Source organism: Lygodium microphyllum, chromosome 15 (assembly GCF_053477565.2).
Source record: "Lygodium microphyllum isolate KBCC chromosome 15, Lygodium_microphyllum_v1.1.10, whole genome shotgun sequence".
Classification (NCBI taxonomy): Eukaryota; Viridiplantae; Streptophyta; class Polypodiopsida; order Schizaeales; family Lygodiaceae; genus Lygodium; species Lygodium microphyllum.
In genome coordinates this window covers 136,963,609-136,988,734 of record NC_141149.1, presented here as the reverse complement: position 1 = coordinate 136,988,734, position 25,126 = coordinate 136,963,609, and the positions used below count along the sequence as shown (strand labels likewise).

The 25,126-nt window shown below is 41.3% G+C and overlaps 1 protein-coding gene across 1 annotated transcript in view; it reads right to left on the bottom strand.

Moving 5' to 3' along the window:
- Positions 1-3,426: 3,426 nt before the first annotated feature.
- EMB2394 (Ribosomal protein L6 family) overlaps positions 3,427-25,126 on the bottom strand; it is a 38,654-nt gene continuing 16,954 nt past the window's right edge. Inside the window, exon 3 of the mRNA XM_087694839.1 lies at positions 3,427-4,025. Coding sequence (XP_087550965.1) covers positions 3,689-4,025 — 337 coding nt within the window. The 3' untranslated portion in view covers positions 3,427-3,688. The remainder of the gene's footprint in view (positions 4,026-25,126) is intronic.

Here is a 25,126-nt window from a genome sequence, read left to right as displayed (position 1 = left end):
TCTAGAGAGTGTGAAATACCTTTGTGGTGCCATTACCTATCATCCTCCTCATCTCTTAATTTACAAGATATCATATGTGATCAAGGATTAGAAGAATGGGAGCTCTTTTAAGAAAGTGTTCCCCTAATGAAGAAAACATGAAGTCTTATTTCTTTGGAAAATTAGAATCAAATTCCACTTCAAGGCTATACACAATGCTTTTTAGCCCTTGATAACTAGATTGGTCTTTTCAATTCCATGGGTGCTTGCCCTTGATAACTAGGTTGGTCTTTCCAATTCCATGGGTGCTCTAGCTATTGGATCTATATGTTTGAGAGTATTCTTGGGGATTCTATAAACTCTTTTGTTTGCAAATCAAAGAAAAAGTTTTACAAGTGTAAGCTCTTAACTTGGTTTTAGCTCTTTTGGTCAATTGACTTTCTAGGTTCCCCTTCTAACATGTGCTCCAAGCAAGATAAGTTTATTTTGATCAAAGTAGTTACATAGGGACTATGTGGACGGTGAATTTGATGAGTTGGTGCCTCTATTTGATCTTACAAAGTTGGTTCGGCATATCATTGATGTATTAATTGATACTACCTTAAGGGGTAATATATTCCATCCTAGGTCACTAATCAATCTAGAACATAGGATTCTTATAATGAAGGTTTGCATCACTTGCTAGACTAAGGAGAATTGTTTGGTGCTACACTTCTAGGTTCCACTTGGCTTTCTAGGAAAGATATCTTTCCTCAATAGATTATCAAGAGAATTACCTAAGGGTCAAGGTATTGGGGCTTGAGACTACATCTTTAGCTTTCTATCAAGCTTAGCTTCCTTTGATTGCTTCTCTTAACAACATAAGTGTACGCATCCATCAACACAATCATATTCTCCATGTGCTTTCTCTAGAAAACACTTCAGGTATTCTTAATAGGTAAGGCATTTCTCCACAAGTCATAGAGGCGACAAGTCCAAGGTCTCTAAGTTGGCCCCAAACCATACAAGTCATCCCAACGTATTTCTAGGAAATTCCTTGAGGGGTAAGCTATTATGATTTTTCAAGCTTTGAAACTCAATTAAAACAACCTACTGTAAAGAATTAGCTATGATGACTATTGCAAGGGGTGAAGGCCCTAGCTGTACATGTGTATGCATATGTAGTTACATATATTAGCAATCCAAGTCATATTTTTTACGTAATGTCCTCTTGCATCGTGAAAGATACTTATTAAGTGCTTACATGACACATGTAAATGCATTAACACACAGGCTCATTTACTTAAGTAGCACATATAACGTAAATTATATTTACATGTTTGGATTATTACATATTGCACTAATTCCTTTTTTTTTTGAGAGAGAGTTATATTAACATCATCTAAGATGCCTCAACAAAGGCACATAAGACAAACCAAAAACTCAATATTCATATACAATACACTTTGGGGTGCCATTGGCGTGAATAAACAATAACAAAGACTATAAGTGTTACTAGGTAAGTTGATAACCCTAAATTAGCCTAATGCTTAGGCTTTTTGAAAATTTGCCTTCCTTTCAAGCTGCCTTCATCTTGGTATCTCACTTGGTCATCCTTTGATTGTTGGTGTATAAGCTCATATGTGATTCACAATATGGTTCGCTTGAAACATTTTTTTTACTTTAGAACTTCACAATTTTACCTTGTACATCTCCAAACCTCCAAAAGAAAGAGATAGACATAGAGACAAAGACAAAGGCAAAGATAAGCGATAGAGAATATGCCATGTAAACGACATTCATGCATTGCCACAACTTATTATATTGAGTAAGATATCCATTGCTATATTACCACACTAAAGGATTCCCATTGAGAAATAATTATTCCTTGCCTTTTATATGATTCCCATTGATAGTTAACTATACCACGCTTTTGGTATAATACTTGCAAAGCTTGCACACCATATTTGCTTCGCATAAAGATTTCCACAAGAGGGCAACAATGCCTAAAATGTGGCATATCACAAGGGGCCCCTCAAGAATGTACATGTGACGAATACATGTGCACCTAAGAGGGCCTTGCCTTTTCAAGTAACACCCATGCAATAAACCCAAACAAAAGTATGATGGCATTGGTGTAGATAGTTAGACTACTTTCAATTTTCTTAGAAAATTTTCAAGCACCCATGCATGCATGTGTACATAACCCACATATGCACACAAGTTTTGTAATCACAAAAGAATTTTACTTTCCAATTTTATTCTATATTCCAATTGGCATAGATAATATATTTTCTTAAATCAACATTATTAATTTAGTGGATGGACCAAAAATCAAGCACTGCATAATCGACAATATCTCCTTTCATCCAAAATGGTAAGAATACATGATTGTCATACCTCAAATTCTCTCTATGTTTACTACTTTTTACAAAACAAGGACTTTAGATATTTGGCATGACACATTGCTCTACACCTTCTAAATCTTGTTCTTTTCCATTCTTCATTGGTCTTCCTCCAAGCTCTCCCAATTGTGTTTTCAAGGGATTGCTTGGATCAAACCAAGATCAACTTTCAAGCAACACAAGTTGGTTTCTCTTTATTAGTGCCATTGGCACACCAAAGTGGATTGGAACTTCAAGATTGAAGTGTATGTGCACCTTTAAGGTGTCTTAAAAGATGAGCACAAATCTTTTGAGAATTGTATCGAGGTAAAGGTACCGTGGCCAACATCTTACCAATACATGGCAAGTAGACGGGAAAATGTATTATACTACATGTATTGTATTGTGCTAGTACTTACGTTGCTTGTAGCTACTTTAATTACTATTATGTTATGTTGCTTTTCACCAACTCGAACATGATGCATTCATTCATTACTCCCATGTATATCTTGCTCCTACTACATCAGCTATACTAGCTCCTCGGTTATGTACATCACAAAAGCTCAAAGAAAGTTTGTGCGCTTCCCCCACCGTGCTCTTCTATACTACCGCAACAGTTGAACGCGGATAGTTGCCGCATGCTCTTCTATTGTAAGAACAGTCTGCCCAAGGATAAGCTGCATGATCATGTCATTATGGTGAAGATTACAAAATGGGTCAAAATTCTAGCTGTAATGGTGTACAAAAATCCCTAATAACACAGATCTTGATAACAGAGATTGTGCATCTTTATCAAACGAGACTTCACAACTCTTGATAAATAATAGCCTCGACTTTTATCATTGCTACAGGGTGCTTGTTTCAAGATGTTCACAATATGTGGGACTGCGATCAAACTGAACCAAACTAAGGAAAAAATCATAGCTCACAAAAGAACGATAGCACAGTGCACAAGTTTGAACCTTTTACCCTGCTATTACCAGATTTCCATACCTCAAACACAATTCATGGCTCAAAATAATCCAACAATTCCATTCATTGGCAACGAACAGCTCACAATATCATCAACCAGCATACACCTTAGTAGAAGACAAACCGCAAACAGTCAACAAATGTAATCAATTTGGCAAGCATGAGATGAGAGAATTGCACCTGCAACATCCTCCTCCTCAATTGAGATTGCTGCTTTTGGATTCTCACAGTAATTTTACATTGGGGAGCACCTTAAAAGCCCCAGAGGGCAGGGGTACTCACCACTGCTGGTACAGCTGCCCATGCTTTTCCAAACCTCGAATACATTTGAGAAGGTGAGTGGTGACCAAAAGGAGCACAATAATAAAGTAAGATCATTTCTTCTTGCCAGCTTTGCCTTCTTTTCTGCGAATAACCTCATCTGCATATTTAATTCCTTTGCCTTTGTAAGGCTCTGGTGGACGCCACTTGCGAACTGAAGCTGAGAAATCACCAACAGCACATTTGTCCCTCCCCATGATTGTCAGCCTTGTGTTTTCTTCAATTTTGACCGTGATGCCTTCAGGGATAGCTAGCCGAACTGGATGCGAGAAACCAAGATTCATTACAAGATCATTTTTCTCAAGTGCTGCACGGTATCCAACCCCAATAAGTTGAAGTTTCTTTTCAAAACCTTTCGAGACTCCCACAAACATATTGTCAGTAAGGGTTCTGTTATACACCAAAAGTCAGATGAGATCTTTATCAGCCCAGGGCTCTCTCTCTCTCTCTCTCTCTCTCTCTCTCTCTCTCTCTCTCTCTCTCTCTCTCCATGTTTACTTTTCAGCCATGTTTTCTTTGTTTTACATACAAGATAGTTCCCCAACTTCCAGGATGTCCATACAGTTTCTCATAGACCAATTTGTGTTCTTGTAGATGTTAAATGCCTCTCTCTCTTTTTTTCGTGAAGATAATTGAATTAAGTAGTAAATATTTACATCAGGTCAGCACAGAACTAGCAGACATAAACTGTCTCTCTCTGGAGATATTTACACGAGGCCTGCAAGCTATCAGAACAACCTGAACAACCTATTACATGAGTAGCACTAATAAATCACACAGAGGGAACAGCTGGAGTAGAGCGAACAATAGCCCGCCAAGGAGCAGCAATATCCAAAAGAACCAGGTCAGCTAACATCATACAAGAGATTTGCCATAGCACTAATCCATGCACACGGCCACATGCCCATGGATGCTTGATGCTGAATCAAAAATACAGGCATTCTGAGTACGCCATATATGCCACAAGGCTGTCCATCTAAGGAAATGGAAAAGGCAAGAACAATCTGAATGCAAAGAAGACATAGAGGACATATTTCCCATAATCCATGAACGAGCTAGTATGCGATGCTGAGTCACTGAGGACCACACTCGGGAAATGAAACTCCAGATCTGTCGTGCAACAAGGCAAGAGACAAAGAGGTGAAGCAATGTCTCATCACATGAAGTGCAGAAAACACGACCTACAGAAATCTTTTGAGGACGGAGCACAATTCCCTTTGGAAGACCCCTAGTGAGCAGCCTCCACATGAACACTTTACCTTGATACGGAACCTTAGACTTCCAAAGCTGGATAAATCTTTCCAACCACTTCTTTTTGCTATCCTGAATATGCCATAATTTATTAACTTTCCCAGTGACCTATCTCTTGGCTTCCACCATCTGATGATATATTCGATTAGCTAACCTTTTCTCAAAATCATCAGGAAGCACAAACATCCAATCACGACACGGATACAATGGTTGTAACGTAGGCAAAGGAGAGAACCTCTGTAGACTGTCCTGTATGGACGACCAAATGTCACTATATCCACAAGGCACCCTAAAGTACTGACGAATATGCTTGAAAGAATAAAGACGGGGCTGCCCTGGAATAACACCATCAAGGACAATCTTCAACCCCAACCAAGCCATCCGATTAAACTTGTCTCACTGCAAATCTTTTTGTGGCCAATCCAACAACCTTGAGGAAGCCAATATTTCTCCTTACAGCGAATTTTCCTCCTTGCGAATATCAGGAGGGCGCCAAACTGAAAAATGTAGCATCTCTTGGTAGGATGCAATCAAATGAGAAAGGAGAAAACACTAGGAGACCTTAATAGGCCTCGTGGAATTAAGTACATGCCACCATGAAGCATGAACAACCGTGCTACCATGAGAGATGGCTGTCTTTTCTATGAAGAATTTAGTAATATCTGACCAAGGATGACTCTGAATACATAGACTCTGCAAGAGGGATAGCCTCAAAGCGGCCATATACAAATTAACATCCAACAAAGTTGCACACCCCATCCTTTTCGGAGTAGTGCTGCCACGAAATCCATACCTGACCCAAACGATTGCCTTTCTTTTTCCACAACATGAATCTGATAGGCTAAACCAAATCCAAAAGGGACTTCTAAGTCCAAGGAAGCAACGGCAAAAAGAACGAAATCGTACTATTCATAATACGTTGAGCCACCTTTAGTCTGACATGTAGAGGCCAGCTCTAAGATTTCCAGTACATGAACCTGTCATGAATCCGGGAGGCCATCCAATCCAGCAAGGCACAAGGAGCTACCTCCACACCAATAGGATATCCCAAGTGTCTGGTTATATTACCCCTTGGGATCACAATTCCATTCCAGCCCAAGGCTTATAGATCATTCTCCTTACAGAGAAAAGGGTAGATTTCTGAGTATTAATATGAAGACCCGAGGCCAAAGAAAAAAGATTCCACGCCACCATTGCCCGATTAACATTAGTGCGATCAACCTTCAGGAACATAATAGAATCATCTGCCAAAGATTGACCCAAAAGCTGGTCACAGCAAGAAAGAGATAAGCCAACTATCTCACCTTGAGTTGCCAACTTATCCAATAATGAGAGCATCGGGCGAGTTACCAAAGTAAACAGCAAAGGGCTGAGAGAACAGCCTTGCCAAAGAGACCGAGATAAGGCAATTTCCTCTGTAATCCCTCCATTAAGAGCAATACGAACCGCAGCCTAACTAATGGTATCAACTATAGAAATCATACGGGGACCGACACCCATTGTAGACATTAATTACCGCAAAAATGACCAGCTAACATGATCAAATGCCTTCTCAATATCCAACTAAAGCATAACAATCTACTGGCTAGAAGCTTTGGCATAATCAATTCCCAATTGAACATTCAAAATGTTGTGCATTATATTCCGACCTTTAATGAAACCGTATTGACGTGGATAAACAAGGTGCAAAAATACTTTCTGCAATCTATTGGCAATTATATTTTATATAATGACCCCATAACAGAAATGGGTCTCCATTGTTTCAAAGAGGTTGGAGAGAGAACCTTGGGAAACAACATAATGACAACAATCTTCCAATTTGAAGGCATTCCACATGGGCTGAAAACAGCTCATTAGGAAGCCCATCCCAATCACGACTTTTCCTTCAAGGAAAGTGGAACAGCACTTCTTCCACTTCATCTTCTGAAATATCAGCCTCCATTAAGTTCACCAATTTTGGTTTGACCTGATTACTAACTAGGTCACAATTATATGTTCGAGCAGAGAGAACAGCATTATAAAGAATCTCTTGCGGACCCAACAAGGACCTATAAAAGTCAACAGTCATCCGAATGATGGAGGCAAGATCAGTCACCATATCACCTTACCCATCCTTTAAGCGCACAATATTTTCCCATGCATGTTTCTGATGCAGACGATGAGTTTGACAATTATTATCATGTAAAGCTTCGACAGTTGCTAGCAGTTTGTATTTTGCATATTCCTCTTCCTAAAGAGATTGAACCCAGCCTTTCAACCATTCAATGCATGTGAGCAAGTCATCATTGGAATCCCCAGTCTGACACAAAGACAAGGAATGAGCCAATAAAGATTGGGCATGCTGCAATTCAGCTCGAAAAGAGAAAGCATGCTGAATACCATATTGTCGGGATAATGCTCGCACATTATCCCTAAAAGCCGCCCATGCTTCCATCCCTCTAGATAGGACCCTCCAGCTAAAAGAAGCTATCAATTGCTGAACACCTTCCAAAAACTGGTTTTGCTGCAGAATAGATTGATTAAACTGAACAAGCAAACACGCAAGGAGAGCCTTAAATGCATGAACAGGTATATGGCTCATTTCCAAGACCAAAGAGTAATGATCTGACAAAACATGTTGTCTTTCCACCCACATATCAATGACTGCAAGAAGAAAGAGTCCCTCTGGCAAATGTATGTCCTATCAAGTCTAGCCCAGGTATTTGGATGCGTAGAAAACATCCCAATTTCCAGCTAACACAACTTTCCACAACCGATACTGCTTGCTGCCCGAAGAAATACCTTTCACATTCCACAGAGCAATTTTCATGATCAATCACAAATGAGAAAAACTACTGAACCACCACTTTTCCTTTCCCTTTTACATCAATAGCCTTGGTAGTTTGGAATCTCTCCATTTCACTTCGGATAACATCTACAAGATATGCCCTTTGCAAACCTGCAATCGAAGCACGAGAAGGAAATTGCACTTGCTCGGAACGGAAAACATCCGGAGGAGGCACAAGCCTCCCACGCATATCGAAGCGCAAAGCAAAATCACAACTCCTTTTATCTTCCACTATTGGAGCACGCGAAGATTGAGGTTTCATATAAATCCCCTACCTCTACATTGAAAGGTCTGAGTGATTGGGGGCAGTGAAAGATGGGCAGGAGTCGAACAAGAATCATGTCTAGTATTACGACAAACCACAATGATCCAAGAATCCTCCTGAGGAGACAATTTCCGCCCACCCGCAAACAAAGCATACTCCCCACCAACATGGGAAACATCCTTTTTGCCTTCATCACGACCATGTTGGGAGAGCTGCTCTAGATCAGCTACTGACTTTTGAATCGTCTACTAAGGAAGGTAGTCTTACATTTCCATATCTGGATCCATAGGGCATTGCACTACCTCCATATTTTTGTCGCATTCCGAAATGAAATGGCCCAACTCACCACATTTGAAACAGTGTCCTACAAAAGTACCCCATTTCAACTCATACACCAACGTTTGTAACCCTGGAACCTCAAAAAGAACTTTTGTTAGGTGAGGTTTCCCTATATCCCAAAGCATACATGCCCTATTCCAATTGCGGGAAGCCAGCTAAGGTTCCACCAAAACCTCCCCAAGGGTTCTCAAGACCAAAGGAAGGAGTCTCTGGAGATGTGCAGGGAAATCAACCACCTCTACCCAAATTGGAAATGCCTGTCTCAACACCTCCTAAAACTCAGCCATGGACCTCCAAGGGACCATATGAACTAGCTACCCATCCATAAACAAAGGAATGTGTTGCATAATAAGGGCCCGTACTTCCGCGGAACGAAAAAGAACCTCAAAGAACCCCTTTAGACCATCATAAATCTCTTCAACCAAGAGGGCCTGCATATGCCCTGAAGCATCATCTTAGCATTGTTCAAAATTGACAAGCATGGACTGCAACCAAGCACAAATTCTAGTGATCAAAGGAGTCCTTCCAGTAAAATAAAAGATAGCTGCCCTCTCATGAAAAGTAGCAATCTGCTGTAAGACCAGGTTGGTTTCCATAACTATAACTACTTGATCCCCATCCAGTAATGAGTTAGCTTTACCCTCCGTGACAAAGACGAACAATCAAAGACTGCCGCCTCTTGCTCCCACTCATCCAAAGCTTGCCTTCGCCGTGATGCACACTTATGCAGGTTGTGCACAAGTGGAACAGGCCGGGGTTCGATACGTCGATGCAGAAAGCCAGTCGTGACATGTCGCCGTTTCTTCCCTCCCTCTCTCTCTCTCTCCCATTTGTAAGTACGAGTGGTAATAGCTTAATCTTTTCTATATATCAATCAATTGAAGATGAATGCATGAAGATCAATTGTGTTCCAAGGGAGACAAAAAAAAGTAAAATTTATCCATTGTTAACCTTAAGGTAGTGCATTTGCAAAAAGACACAAACATTGCATTTGAAAACATGGAAGCAAATCAATTGATCATGGAAACCCTTATAGAGAAACATTGAGATGCAATACCACATTGAGGGACACAACTGCAATTGAAAGCTCGTATAAAGCACACAAATAACAAGAAAAGGCGACAAGTTTGTAGGAGACAAAGCCCAGTGATACCCAAAGGAACAAAAGGGCCTCTTAACTCCTCCAAGTCATGGTCACAACTAGGAGAGGGCAAGATCCTACTCACTTCTCCCAATCTATCATTGACCTAACTGTTGTGACTCAATCTATCATCCACCTAACTGTTGTGACACCACTTCATCTTACGACTCCAAGAGGAGGCCATCAGCACCCAATCAATTGAAATAAACCCTACAGCCTTCAAGCATAAAGTGCCATGACAATCCACCTCCCTAAAATCAAACTTCAAGACAAGTAGCTCTACTCAAATGTCTTCATCAGTGAGTTGGCTTCTTCTTCAACAACAATATCATGATCAAAGCTTTCCAATAGAAGTCATCTTGGCCCTTATTCTCTTGTATGCGCTGATGTGCATATGATTGAGTGTGAGCGGTAAATGTATGATCGTCATTAGCTTTTGTATCTCAAACCCCATAAAAATAAGGTGAAGAGCTTGATGTAGTGATGTCGTATGACATATTTAAATAAAGTAAACCAACAAACTAACAAACAAATAAAACGAAGGGAGAAACGAAATATGCACACATTCATTACACCACACCTAGGGGTTCTTAGATTAGAGAATGCCCCATTACCTTAGTCGGCTACCTCTATCTCGAACCCCTAGCTCACTTTATTTTACCCTACACATACTTAGGCCACATTAAGGGGGGTAGCACATACGTAGGGAGTTCTTGCTTGCTTAGCAATAGACCTCACTCCCTGCATCACTTGCACCTTCCTTTCCCTACAACTCCATTCACCCACCCTAGTGCCCAAGAAACAAATCCATAGCAAGGCAAAAAGGCACATCAATACAATAAGATTCTTCATGTCCCTATCGCCATTCTAAGTTACAATGGAGACATGCACGTCATTTGGAATTTTTCAATTTCGACATTGTTTTCTTGTCGTCAAGATCAGCATCCCTTCCTTGTTGTACCTCCCTTTTGGATTGCATTATTATCATCTTTGTAAAAGGGCACTTGGGCAAATTGGCAATTTCACTATGAGGGACATTGCCCAAGTGGCACCTTGTTGCATGTGCATTCTCACCATGTAGCATTACACAATGCATCTCATTGAGCAAAGCACCAATGAGCACCTTATTCCTATGGAGTCTCGTGCCATCTCATCCTCCATACCTCTACATCCCTCTTCGTAACTAGTATTGCTTGGAATGTATGGGAAAATGTATCTTGGTAAGGCTAGTAGTATGCAAACTCCCAAGTCGCATGTACAGTCACATTGCAATGGTCCAAAGTATGCAAAACATGTTTTGTAATACATTTGGTGCTCATAGCATATTAAGTACACGAGGGGCTACTCAACTCGATGTGATAGTGCAAGCTAGATAAGTTGGAATTGCAACAATATGAAAGTATGAAGTATCTACATGCTTCAAAGGAAAAACAAGTTTTCATGTACTTCTTGGTGAAGTTTCAATATTGTTTCACCTATTGATAGATGCAAATGGATGAAGAAGAGTGACTTGCTAGATCATCCTTAGTGTTGCACTTTACCTTGATGAGCTTCAATTGGAGCTAAAGTGGATTGAGCTCTTTCACATTCAACAAAGTATATAAGGTCCACAATATTACCCCATGCTCAAGGGGGAGGTTGCACCTTCACTCCCCTAGTGATGGACTGCTCAATTATGTAGTGGATCTTGGATCTATTTGGTTTGCATCTAGGTATTGTATCCTGATAGTATTTCTACCATTGAGATCAATATTTAATATACTGTTTAATACAAGTTGGCATGCAAATGTATATGGTTTATACCTAGGCTCTGAAACTATACATTTCAAAGGTTGTGGACATGTATGGAGTACATGGGATATGTAGAACGTATAGTTGAATGTGATGTATATTTACAAGGCATGTATTGGTTACATGGATGGCATGCAATGTACATTTGTAGGTGATGCAAGAGAAGTATAGTTACATATGGTTTGCAACTAATGTATGCTTTACATCAGTATCGTGTGATATATCATTGCTATGAGGTATTGTTTATGCTCAATTCATGCATTACAATGACTTAATGATCAGAGTAGTGTTGAGATTTGGCATGTGGATGCATCCCTTATGGTTCTAACAGTCGTTATGATTCATGTGTTTGGATTGTAACCAATTTAAGTGGCTGGAATTTCAAACATACAGATCCTATGAGCATGGCTAAACAATAGGTGCACGCGACATTTGACTATGATGCTAGCATGTATTTCCAAAAGTGGTAACAAATACTTTTGACAAAAGACACTGCAATCAAGGGTAGTTGCAAGGATTTCAAGGAGGAGGTCTATCACCAAGACGTGAAATTTTAATACTTTGCTTAGCATTTGATTAAGTATTAATCAAACGTGCAAATGTGAGGTACACATGGGATGTGCAAGTTGGTTATTTTACAATGGCAGGCCAAGGACCCTTAAAAGTCAATGGATGTCAAAGGAAAATGATGTAATAAGTTGTACTTGACAGGTACTAGGTGGTGCCTAGTGACAGATTTCGACCTAGATCATTTTATTAGCCATTAATGTCAATGGTGACATTAAGAACTCGACATTAATTTATTAAATTATGTCAGTTTAGGGGCTAATAAATACTTAAGATCACTTGAATTACAATTTGTCCTAGCCAATTTAATTGTTTACTTGAACAAGTATTTTCTGCACAAGAATTAATAATTAAATAAATTTTAATAATAATATTCTAAAAATAATTTAATTCGGCTGAAAATTTGCTGAAAAATGCAATAAGAAGGCTACCACTTAGCACAACTTGCCCATGCAAGTGAGAGAAATGCTATCCAAGGCTATTGGAAGCTCATTGCAATTTCCAACATTATGGAGGTTAGGAAAGAAGGAGACCATTGGTGGTAGGTGACAACCCCTATAGACTGTCTGCAGGCAAATGACAACAATTTTGGGGACCACAAGGGTAAATGACTACATGTGGGACTCCTGTTGATAGTGTATTGCAATATATCAGTCATCCACAACAAGGCAGAATCAAATTTCAGCCAATTTCGACAATGAAACTCTGAAAAATCTCTCTCTCTCTCTCTCTCTCTCTCTCTCTCTCTCTCTCTCTCTCTCTCTCTCCAGCTTCTTCTCCATTCTCTCTATCAATTCATAGCTTCCCTCAAGAGATCTCAGTCAAATTCAGCCCCAATAGGGTGCAATTGAAGAATTTCAGCTGCTAAACTCTAATTTAGCGTAAAATTTAGCATTTACCTATCACCCTAGAAAGAGTGCTCAAAATTCAAGACCTATTACTTGAAATTCAGCAAGTGAATTTTAGGGATTTCAAAGAATTTCAAGAGACAGCCAGCCAACATTAGGTTTGGGTCAAAATTTGTCTACCAAGGAGCAAATTGAAGGCCAATCCCGCAAGCAAACCAAGGGGCAAATTAGTTTGAAGGCTTGTTGGTCGCTATGGACAACAAGATGTTGAACGACAGCCTTCCTACATAATTTTAGATCCTGACCTCATATCATTTTAGGAACCAAAGTAAAGACTATATCCTATGGATAGAGGGGTTGATGCATATCACTCCCCCTTGTTTTCCACTCTCATTGAACCATGTGCGATACAAGTCGGCCTTGGTTTGGGTGATCTAGCAAAAAGTAGACACTCGAAGACCAACGCTAGATGAACCAATAGGTGACCTCAATCTACTCTGAGAACCCAGATTTAGTTCAGTCCTTGTGGGTTATGGTCGAAACCTTCCTTTGTGAAGTGGACTCAAGCAAGCTAGAGTGACGAACCCCATGTTATTCTAAGGAGTACCAGGCAGTATCACTTAGGAATATCTCTCAATGGGTCACTAAACCATGTCACTGAGGGCTTCTCAATCGGGCACGTTACACGAGTGCATTGCATATTAAACCTTCATTAGCCCATTAAGCAGCCCCAAAACTCAAATGCCATTAATGTGCTTCATTGCGCCACAAGCAAACCCACACCCTTTTGGTCAAGCCACAATTCCATCTTTGTATGTAGAGAGAATTCTAGGTCACTTGCATCCTTGTGCTTCTCACTCCACTCATTCAATCTCCATTGCGTGGCTGCCATCTCCCTCAACTAGCTGCTGTCCACCTTCTCCAACAGTTGCCATGAACATCCTACAATTGCCCTTCATCTTTCGATGGCCTATGTTTGTTTGTTCCCAACCTACTAATGTCACCTTCTAGAGTTGACGTACTCATCCTATTGTTGTTGCCTTCATCTTCAAGTGGCTATTAGAGCTGCAATTTGCCCCACTTACCAGTAACCATCATGACCAATTTCCAACCAACATTATTGTATTCCAACTAATGCAACATATACTTGCTAGTCATCACCTACATCAGTCGAACTATCTTTCAATACCTTCGACACATATTCTACCGTTTCCAATTGCCGCCTTGCTGATCTACACTTGGTGGACTGCTGCATTTTGCTCCAAATCAGGCCCTATATCTATCAAATTGCTCGTAGTGGAACATCTTGCTCCGACATTCCTCCTTTTGCCTTTGTTTTTGCTACTTGCCTACTTCTCCATCATCCTCAACTCAAATTGGTGGTTTCTCAACTCCATATTTGTCTCTCATGGATGACACACTCTAACATCTCCCTCAGCCATCTCCCATAAGAGGCATCAGCTGTTGGACAACTCTGCCTTTGAGCATTGTGTATACATTCATTCATTTATTGAATGAATTATTTAGCACTTTTCATTCATTCATTTTTACCATCATTCTTGAGTTTTGCTTTTGGATTTGGTGTGTGTTCACTGTGTTTCAACCATGCTCATACAATGTGTTTTCTTTTGCAAACCCTAGCATATCTCCACATCCCTGAGCATAAATATCTCATCACTAGCTTTCTCCATTTATCGGTTGTGGTCCTTGATATCTTTTGTTTGTCCTCCTACTTTTGTAACCGATCCTATGTTTCAACAACAGCAATGATGGCCTTTTCCTTATTCGCATCCTAAAAAGTATCTAATTCCTCTTGAATCTTTGCCAATTTTGTAGGATTGTACCTTGACGCTATGGAAGCCAACCTTTTTATCCCTAACATTGGTGTTGCAAATGTGCCAGTATGCCAAGAGGATATCACAAGGCTCTTTTTAACTCCTATATATGTTGCTATAGCTAAGCAATAAATTCAATTTTTTGTGCCATGAATTCTTGGAGTTGTGCAAATATTTGGAGAATAACATGTTTGTTCCACCATCATACGAGCTCTTCCCTTTACTTGAGGCAATCTTATTCGATTCAACACCTAGGCAAGTTTGGACTACGTAGATCCTCTCTTCATAATCCTTTTGTTAGGAGTCTAGTCAACTCATGTGAGCCTAGGCTATGCTTGATATTATTGTGTAATTTAGCCAGTATCGATGCCCACGTAGCCAGTGACTCACTGTTGTACGTGTCATTCTCATGTTTGGTATATGGATTCCATTTCCCAAGTACATCTCTGAGTTCTCTTCCTTTGCACTGTTCTTTTGTTCTTTTGTTTCCTTTCTCTTTTGTCTTGTGTTCAACAGTTTATTTCAGCACTTGTCTATGCTTCCATTACTGCACCACTACTAACATAGTATCATATTGCAGGATCTTGGTTCCTATTGTAATTTTTCTGTCGATTCCAAGTCTTTCTTCCCCCTGTTGATCAAGCTTGCGTTTTTCAAACCAATAACCTACATTTTCAGCCTGTGCCTGGATTTCAGCCTACAATCATTAGTTTGCTACCTTAAATGCTCCACCCGCCTATGTTTTAGGTTTTTTGCCCCTGACCATGGCTGGGTGACTATTTGTACATGCCGTTTTTGCTATTTTTGGCAGTTTTTGACTGGTTTTTCTTCATTTTGCAGCACTTGGCCTTCATTTTTTTATTAGATTTTTTGTTACACTGCATGTGAACTCTCATTTTGTGAAGTCTTTGCTATTGGTTTGGCTGTATTCCCTCTCCGTATACCCTCTATCTTCTCTTCTTCTCCTCTCCAAATGGCTCCTCCGTGCACTTCTACATATGATAAGTTACATGGACTTAACTATCTTACATGGAGTGTTGTGATGAAAGCTACATGATTGCTTCCATCTAGAGAGAGGGAGACAAGTACACACCGCTAGTGATTCACTGCTTGTACCTTTGTACTACTCTTGAGCCTTGATATATGGATCCTTTCCCAAGTATATTCTCTTTGAGTTCTTGTGTTCTTGCAATGTTCTCTTCTATTCTTTGTGTTCTTGCCATGTTCTTTTCTGTTCATTAACGCATATTCTCTTCAAGTTCTCGTGTTCTTGCAATGTTCTCTTCTATTCTTTGTGTTCTTGCCATGTTCTTTTCAGTTGATTATGCTCTTGCAGTCCATTGCAGCAGTGTCTCTTTGCTTCCATTGCTGCACAGTTTTCTAATATGGTATCAATCCCTGTTCCTCTTGGTTCTAGTACTAACTCCTGCTTTTGACTGCTGTTTTCAAGTGTGTTCGTATGTAAATTGCTGCAGCAGCTTGCATTTTGTGTTGTCTACAGCCAGTTTCCAACCAATCGTTGCTGTTCACAGCCTCTGCTTTTGCAGCCTGCCCCTGCATTTAGTAGATTTTTCCTGAATTTTTTGTGTCTATGTTTTGACCAAATTTGCTGCTATTTTCATCAGTACAACTGGCATTTTGGTTGACCTACTGCTGAATATGCAAAAATTGCTAGCAATTCACTGGTACAGCTGACGTTTTGATGTTTTACAGCCATCTTCGATTTTTTTCCATGCTGCTCTCTACTTCTATCACTACACTCTGTTCACTATTGTTCCTCTCTCTCACTTTTGAACTTAATTGCTTGAACTGGTGAGCTCACGGTATTGGGTTGTGTCTCCCACTAGTGCCTCTCTCTCTCCAACCTCTTCACTTCTATCATGTTCTCTACATCTCATCTATAATGGCAAATCTATGTTGCTCTACCAATGACAAGCTTAAGGGACTTGAACTATCTTACTTGGAGTGTTATCATGAAAGCTTGGTTTGTGCAAGAGCGATTGTGGTAGGTTGTTTTAGGAACCATCTCATGTCCCTAAATGCCCTCTCCTATTCTAGATGATTGGGATGAAGAAACCTATGAGAAAGTAGTGTTACTTGGGAGAAAAATGAATCTCATGCCTACTTTGCCTTTCTTCGATGCATCTCTAAAGAAGTTCTTCCAATGATTCTGTTTTATGCCAGTAGCATTTATGCTAGCCAATGTGTTTTTGGCACCCATTTTGAGGCTAGCCAACTGGTCATTTTGGGCATTACTTTTCAGCCTATTTATAGGTAGGCTTCCTCCTCCTCTATAATTCCCTTTAGTCACTCAAATGCATATCCTTCAACACAAGTACTTCCATCTTGAGAGAGGGAGACAGGCGCACACTGCCAATAACTCGCTGCTCATACCTTTGTACTGTTCTTGAGCCTCGGTATATGGATTCCATTTCCTGAGCATATTCTCTTTAAGTTCTCGTGTTCTTGCAATGTTCTTTTCTATTCTTTGTGTTCATGAAATGTTCTTTGTGTTCTTGTTCTTTCCTATTCATTATGTTCTTGCAATCCATTTCAGCGGTGTCTCTTTGTTTCCATTGCTACACACTTTTCTGACAACAAATACCTTGGTTCATGGAGCCTTTCAGGAGTGCTGCCTACTGTTTCCACACATCTAGGAGCTGCCCTAGCCTGTTGTGACCCAATCTAGAGGCTTTCTACAACCAAGTAACTGCTTCCTTCAATGGCAATCACTTATACGGCTACATTTCATCATCCAAGAGACTGTCCAGCTGATAACGACCTACTCCAACCTGTCGCCAGCAGTCTAGCACCTGCATTTTGGAGTTTTGCAGACCTACACCAGCAACATCTGTTTTAAGCACTGTTTTAGCTTCAGACTGGCCACCCAGCACTCGCCCTGGTTCTACCTTCATTTGAGGTCATCACACCAGCCACATCTGCACTTTCAGACTGATGGACATCCATACTACTGCCATCATCAGTTGTTCTCATCCTCGAATAGATTTCAAACTACTGCTGCCTATTCAGGATCCATTCAAGTACAACACACTTCAAGCACCTCTGCCCTGATCCTAGGGACACAAGTTCCGAGGCCCCATTGGTTGTTTAACATTCATTGGTACATTCATTAGTATTCAAACACATTCTTCAGAATGTGTTCTCTGTCGTGTTGTACCCTTTTGCATTTGTGTTTGCCGTACCATTTTTTCCCAGCTGACACACCATCACAACTTGGCATTGACTTTCTTTTTCTTGTGCTAGGAAAACAAATGCTATGGATTTGGCAACAAAAAGGCTATTTAAGCTGATTGTGGGGACTGATCCTTCAGTCAAGCTAGTTGGCTGCTCTATTGTCTAGCTAGCTGAAGGTGATCTGCAGTTCAGAGACTTGTTCTATAGTCATTTGGCTGTCATACACAACATGAAAGTGGCAAGTTACTATCAAAAGACGAGGTACTAGCGAGATAGTAGGGTTTGCAGGGAGGAACACAAAGTGAACTCAGCAAACACTGAGAAGAGAAGAGAAGAGAGAAGAAACTCTCATGAATGAAATGATGAAGATCTGAATCATGGAGTGAATGTGATACAAGGGAACAAGGGTGCCATAGCACAAGGAAGATAATGAAGACAGCCACGAACCATGAACCGCAATGTCCTCTTGAAGGGGTGTGAGTGTAGTGGAGAGGTTGGAGAGAAGAGGTGACGGATTGAATGAGTCAGCCGTGTCAAATGAGTGACGGAGGCAACCTATAAATAGGCAAGAGACTATCTAGGGTGGCACCCACAGGAGGGAGGGTGCCAACTGTCTAGGGTGATACCCCACTCTAGGTGCCCAACCCTTTTTGGGGCTGTCCACTGTGAAACCCTAAATGCAAAACACAACCCTAAACGCAAAACGCAGAACGCAAAACTACCGGTGAAGGGTTTCTCAACACCCCCTCTTAGGCCCCAAAAAGGGGAACAAGAGGAGAGGTGTGGAGATGCAATGCTATATGCTGAAGAATGCTCATGCACCAGGTGCCACTTAAACAATGTCCCTCATGGGGAAATTGTGCACTTGCCCAAGCGCCCTAGTACAAAGATAACGAAAACATGCAAAGCATTGGAGGATTGTTGGACTTTGTGTGGTGCCAAGAACCATAAGGATATGCCCGTACTCGATCTCAAGAGTTGGCTACATGCTAACCAAGGGACGAAGAAGATCCACCCTATAATCTAAGAATACCACTTGAAAGGAGACCTTTGAAGATAGTCAAAAGATTGGATGAGCTGTAGAACCCGAAACTCAACCTCAAGAGAGAAGCCACTAGCTCCATGACTCCATGATGAAAGCAATACGAAGGCCTAGCCACCAAGTCGCTACTAAAGACCCAAGGGCCCCGATCTAGGTAGATCCTAGGTAAGAGTAGAGGAAATGACTGCTCAAAGAAGAGCCGCTCCTCGAAAGTGAAAGGTAGTGGTGTGTGAAGAACTTCATGGCACATAGGATCCCTCTCTGAATCGGAAGGAGTAGAAGTAGGAGCCCCTCTGAAGCCGAAGAACTAGAAGCCCCCTCTAAGGGCAAAGTAAGAAAATCCCCCTCTAAATCCCAATCTGAGAGAGAAAGGGAATCCAACCACTCATGGCTCACGGATTGCGAAGCATTTGATGACAAAGGAAGTGCCGCTAGTCGTGCTGAAGAAGGTATCTGGGGCTCGAAAGAATAAGCTGGAAAACACCCAGAAGTGGCCTCTTGAACCTAAGCGGAAGAGGGTGGGGAAGAAGGAGGCTCAAGATGAGCCAAGGGTGGGAAATAGTTGCAAGCTCTCAAGAGAGTGGACTGTGGAGGAGATGTGGACCGTGGAAGCCACTGTACTTGGAAGTGGGTGGGTCGGGAAAACCTCCACACAATGGGGTGGTCTCCAAGAGGGCTTATCACCTTGTAAGGTCTTACAGCCTCCGTGTGCTCAAAAGGACTTAGTGTGCATCGATTGCGGCTTATTGCCTTGAGCATAATACTCTGATAGCGGATGCACAACGATCTCTTTGGCCCAAAAAGGAGAGGTGACACAAGGAGTGCCTGGTGGAAGACACACATACTCCGGAGGAACGGGGAGCAAAGGTCGATATCGACACTCATCGATGGAGTGACCGTTCTTGCCGCAACACCCGGTAGACTTCTGTTGGGGAAGAAGCCATGGGTGCCAGTGTACCTTGCACAATGTGTACTAAAGGGGGTATGAGGGCAGTGGAAGGATTGATAGTGAGCTGCCAGCTATAGGAGGGTGCTGCCAAGAGCATGAGGTCAACTACCAGGTGCATAAAGTGCCACCAATTGTCACGGAAGAGCCGCTAGGTGCAGGGAGGACCAACCAGCTGCAAACGCAACCTACAGCAGGGAGGGAGGAGTCGTCGGCTATAGAATATCACCACCAATAGTCACGAAGGAGCCGTCAGCTGCCGCCAAGGGGAGGCAGAGCCAAAACGCAGGGCAAATTGGTGGACAAAGGATGGAAGGTTGTTGCCAGCATCGCCTGGCTGAAACGCAGATTGAGAAGGCAAGTGGAGGTGCTGACGGTGGCAAGGAAACCCAAACGCAACAGGGGGTAGGTGTTGAAATGCCGCCAGGTGAAGCAAAAGAGCTGCCAGCAGTAAACGCGACAAAGGGGAGGTGGAAGCGGCAACAACAACCCGAAATGCAGGCTAGAAAACAACAAACGCAAGAGGGAGAGCAACCGCCGATTGGGGTATTGATGCAGCAAAAGAAAAACAGAAGAGGATGTAGAACCCACCACCATTCTTTGCCTTCATTGGAGTGGAGGATCTTTGCCACTATTTGAGCAAATCCATCCCTGATACCATGTCAAAAGACAACATACCAGCGAGACAGTAGAGTTTACAGGGAGGAACACAAAGTGAACTCAGCAAACACTAAGGAGAAAAGAGAAGAGAGAAGAAACTCTAATGAATGGAATCATGAAGATCTTAATCATGGAGTGAATGTGATACAAAGGAACAAGGGTGCCATAGCACGAGGAAGATGATGAAGACAACCTCGAACCACGAACCGCAATGTACTCTTGAAGGGGTGTGAGGATAGTGGAGAGGCTGGAGAGAAGAGGTGACGGACTGAATGAATCAGCCATGTCAAATTAGTGACAAAGATGGCCTATAAATAGGCAAGAGGATATCTAGGGCGCCGCCTGGAGGGAGGGCACCGAATGTCTAGGGTGGTGTCCCACTGTGGGCGCCCAGCCCTTGTTTGGGGCTGTCCACTATGAAACCCTAAATGCAAAACACAACCCTAAACGCAAAATGCAGAATGCAAAACTACGGGTGAAGGGTTTCTCAACAGTTACATGCTTGTTGGAACTCTACACTTGTATGGGTGAGCATTTTGATGGGAGCATGCCCGTGATGGTGCCACCTCTTCTCACACAAAGTCTCTAACTACTCCTTTGCCTCTATTGAAAACTCTCCCCCTCATCTCTTTAGGTTGACTACTAACAAGGACAGCCTCGAGTAACTGAGGTAACTCTCCAACTCTCTATCTTTAAACCTACCACTTATCCTTACAATCATTGTGCTAACTCTTCGCTAACTAGTTCATCAATTCCAAGTTGGAGTGCTAAACTTAGTAGAACTCTTCCATCATACCATTCCTCACTACCTTGGAGATCCGCCTAAATCTTTATCTTCGTAGCAACCCATTGTATCCCTCCAACCTTTAATTAAGACCCCTTCAACAACCGAATTTGGGTTACCATTAAGTGATGGCATGGCCAACAACAAGGAACTTTGATAGCCAAGGAGAAATAAACTCTGAAGGATCCAAAAGTCCCCACCTTCTCAAAAGGCTAGTGTCTTAGTTGGCACTTGGATACATGAAACCACATCTCATAAAGTAGATAAATCACTTGCTTTATAACTCTTATAACAAACGACTAGCAACTAGCATTTGGTCTTACAAAAACTCACGGATGGCACTTCTACATGTGTTTACCGGGTCATTCCACCAAAGTCATTCCTAGGAACGTGAATGGTAAGATTGTCATAAGGACGTGTATTTTTAATCCTTAGCTTTGGCATTATTAAGTTGTGCACATGTGGTGATAGCCTAAGTAACCCCAATGCACAATGGGTGACGTTGGCAAAAGTTGTGCAAAGTTATGTCGAGCAAGTACTTGTAGGTCCTTGGGGTCAATTTGGGGTCTAAGCCATTAATTGGGTCATTAAACATCCAATGGTGACATTGTGGGACTAGGCATTAATTAATGGAGTCTAGGCAACAGCCAAAGAAGGTGAATCTGATGTAGATTGAGCTTGCACTGCAATGAACGCAAGCTATATGATGCTCAAGAAGAGGCTTGATAGCAAGGTGGCAACAATGGATAGGGCGCCAAGGGCTCATAATGATGTGGCAGTAGTCATGATGGGCTAGACAGCCACAAGATGGTGTGCTGATGGTTGATACCTATAAGACAAGGGATGGGCTGAATGGTGGGAAGCCTATCTATTTATAGATGCAAAAGGATCCTCCCAAAATGGGACATAGAAACTCTCCAAACCGTACACTGTTTAATTAAAGTTTTGGTAATTTACACGTTTTGGGGCTGTTTTAAATAGCTAATCAGTTTGTAATGCATTTTTAGCTAAACACAATCAAGGGGCAAATTGTGCCCAAGAAGTGCTGGTCATTTATGACAGCCATTGTATTGAAGATTGAAGGAGATCAGCCCATATCTAAATGTACTTCAACCTTATAGCAATACAAGATAAAGAAATACCACAAAGAGCACCAATTATTGGGGCCACTCGAGTGTTGATTATCAAAGATCAACTGGTAAAATGTGTACTTCTAGATTTGCATATTTAGTGCTTGCTATAATTTGAGTTAAATAAGGTTATGACCACCCTTACCAAAAAGGAAGGTTGGTTTCATGATTCCATTGCCCTCTAGGCCAAAAGATGTTGATGACAAGCAAGTAGATGAATATGATGACTAGTTTAAGGCTCGATTAAGGACAGCAACAAACCTCTTTGCTCAATTGGCCAAGGATCCTCAATTTACAACATTCACAACATTCTTGGACTCTCCAAAGGACAAGAAGGGCAAGAAGAAGATGTTATCCTCTAAGGCCTCAGGTCAGCGAGAAGCTCCCAAAGAAAAGTCACTACAACCTCAAGATGCACCAAAAAATGGTGATGAGCAAAAGCAACTAGTGCCAATGGGGCAAAACATGCAAATGCAAGGCCATCTCGATACTGCTAATCCAATGGATTGATGGTGGTATGATATTCCATGCTATGGCTGATCAAGGACTACATATGGGGATGTATGGTACAAATACTTATGGCATGCAGCAACCAATGCATCCAATGCAAGGCCCACTGTATCTGGGTATGGCAAGTGGAATGCAAAACCCCATATATGCTAGTATAGGCATAATGCCTAGGCTACAAATTGCCATGTATGGTAATGCATCTGTACCCCCTAGTCTGTATGGAGCTCAAGGAATAAATGTTGCTCATGGAAATGCGTCATATCGTATTGGTTATAATACAGCAAATGCACCCTTTTTGCAACCGCCAATTTATGATAACTTGACTTCAAAAGGGTCAGCAAAGGACTCTGATGAGGCTGGTAAAGGAGTGAAGTTTGAGGCCCTTGGTGGTATGCAAGATAGATTGAAAGCCTTGACTTCCATTCAATATTTTGATGCAACCTACTCGTGAGGCAATTTCACCAAATCTTCTAAGATTCGAAAGGCAATCACCTTTTGGAAGAAAAATGCATTGCAATAGTGGTTCACACTTCTAATGCAAGGTAGAGCATCTTCAACATGGATACAATTTAAGCAAATGTTTACTTCTAATTGGTTGACAAGCACCTTTGAAGTGGATATTATGACTGCTTGGAATAAGATGGATACATCACAATGCAAAAATCTGGAGGAATATAATAAGAAGTTTTGGGAGGCATTGCAGCCCGTTACTTCTTATCATGTTGTCCCCCTTCATGAGCAAATTGAGTAATGTTATTGTGGGCTGCCTAAAGAATCAGGATTTTTGCATAAGATCACCATAATTAGCATATCACAACTTGTAGAGACTACAAGCATAGCTGATGCTTTGCTGCATGGAAAGGATTTGGGCACTGAAAATGATGATGAGAAGGCATCTAAGAAGTTTTCAAAGGCTGAGAAAAAGGGCTGATCTGAAAATATGGCTGAGAAGAGGCAAAGCAGCAAGGAAAGACTTGGAAATCGGTTCACAACATAGGGAATTAATGGCTGCAAATAAATGCTTTGTATGTGAACAAGAGGGACACATGGCAAAGGACTACCCCAATAGGCAGCAAGCTGTAAAAGCTGAAAATAAGGGAGATCCCAAGGGGGAAAGCCCAAAACATCGACTAATTTGGTACCCAATGTAGTTAGTGATCAACCCAACAAAGAGGATGAGATGGGACTAGGAGAGAGTAGTATGGCATGCAAGGGCCATGTAGAGCCAATCACGCCTCTCATTGGGAAGCTTTGCTTGTATATACAAAGTTATGAGGACAGCAAAGAGTTCATTGCATGTCATCATGTGCATGTGATTGACTCCCATGACAAAGTCATTACTGTTCAACATAAGGACAAGGTCTATACTTTGAATGTAAAACTGAAAGGATAATTGGTCCTTGCTGTATCAACTTTTTCCATTTCGAAAGTAATGAAAAATCATCTTTCAACATACTAGGTTTTTACTAAGGATAAAGGTAATAATGAAAATGTTGGGAATGTATCTAAGTTGGATAAGAACTGCATTTCATTTCTGAAAATGTATGCTAATTGCTTTTCTTGGTCACTTTGGTGGAGCTACCACCTAAAAGGCTAAAAGATCATGGTATAGATTTAATTCCTGGAGTAGCCCTCCTAATAAGCCACATATAGGGTGAGTGCAGCCCGACAAAAGGAGATTATGAGCCATTGGAAAAGGGGCACATTCAGCCCAGCTCATCTCCTTACTATTCGCCAATGCTTTTGGTCCAAGAGAATTATGGTTCATGGCATATATGCATTGACTACTATGCTTTGAATAAGATCACAATCAAGAATTGGTTTCCAATTCCGAAGATGGATGATATCATGGATAGATTGCAACAAGTCAACCACTATCAACCATATTGATTTGAAAAGTGGGTATCGTCATATTTATATAAGGTTAGCAAACGTGCCAAGAATAGCATTTGTGACATTTTTTGGGGTTTATGAGTTTCTTGGCATATCATTTGGGCTTAGGAATATTCCTGCCATGTTCAATTGGACGATGGACAAAATTTTTAGACCACACAGAGCATTTGTGGGTACATCCTTTGATGACATAACTCTTGCTTTAGTCTTAGCGCAAACCATACTTACAAAGTGCTTTGATTGTCTTCTCTTCCTCTCTTTCTTGATTGGCTTGCCAAGCTTGCGAGAACCCTATGAGCAGAGATGTGCCCTCACCAACAATAGAAGTACCCTTACATGGAAGAGAAAAACTAGTACCAACAGGTGTACATATTACATCATGATCAACCGCAATGACATTTATTGGTGAAGGCACCAATCACGCCATCGAATGGTTGTAATACTTGTGTACTTGTTGGCATATTCGA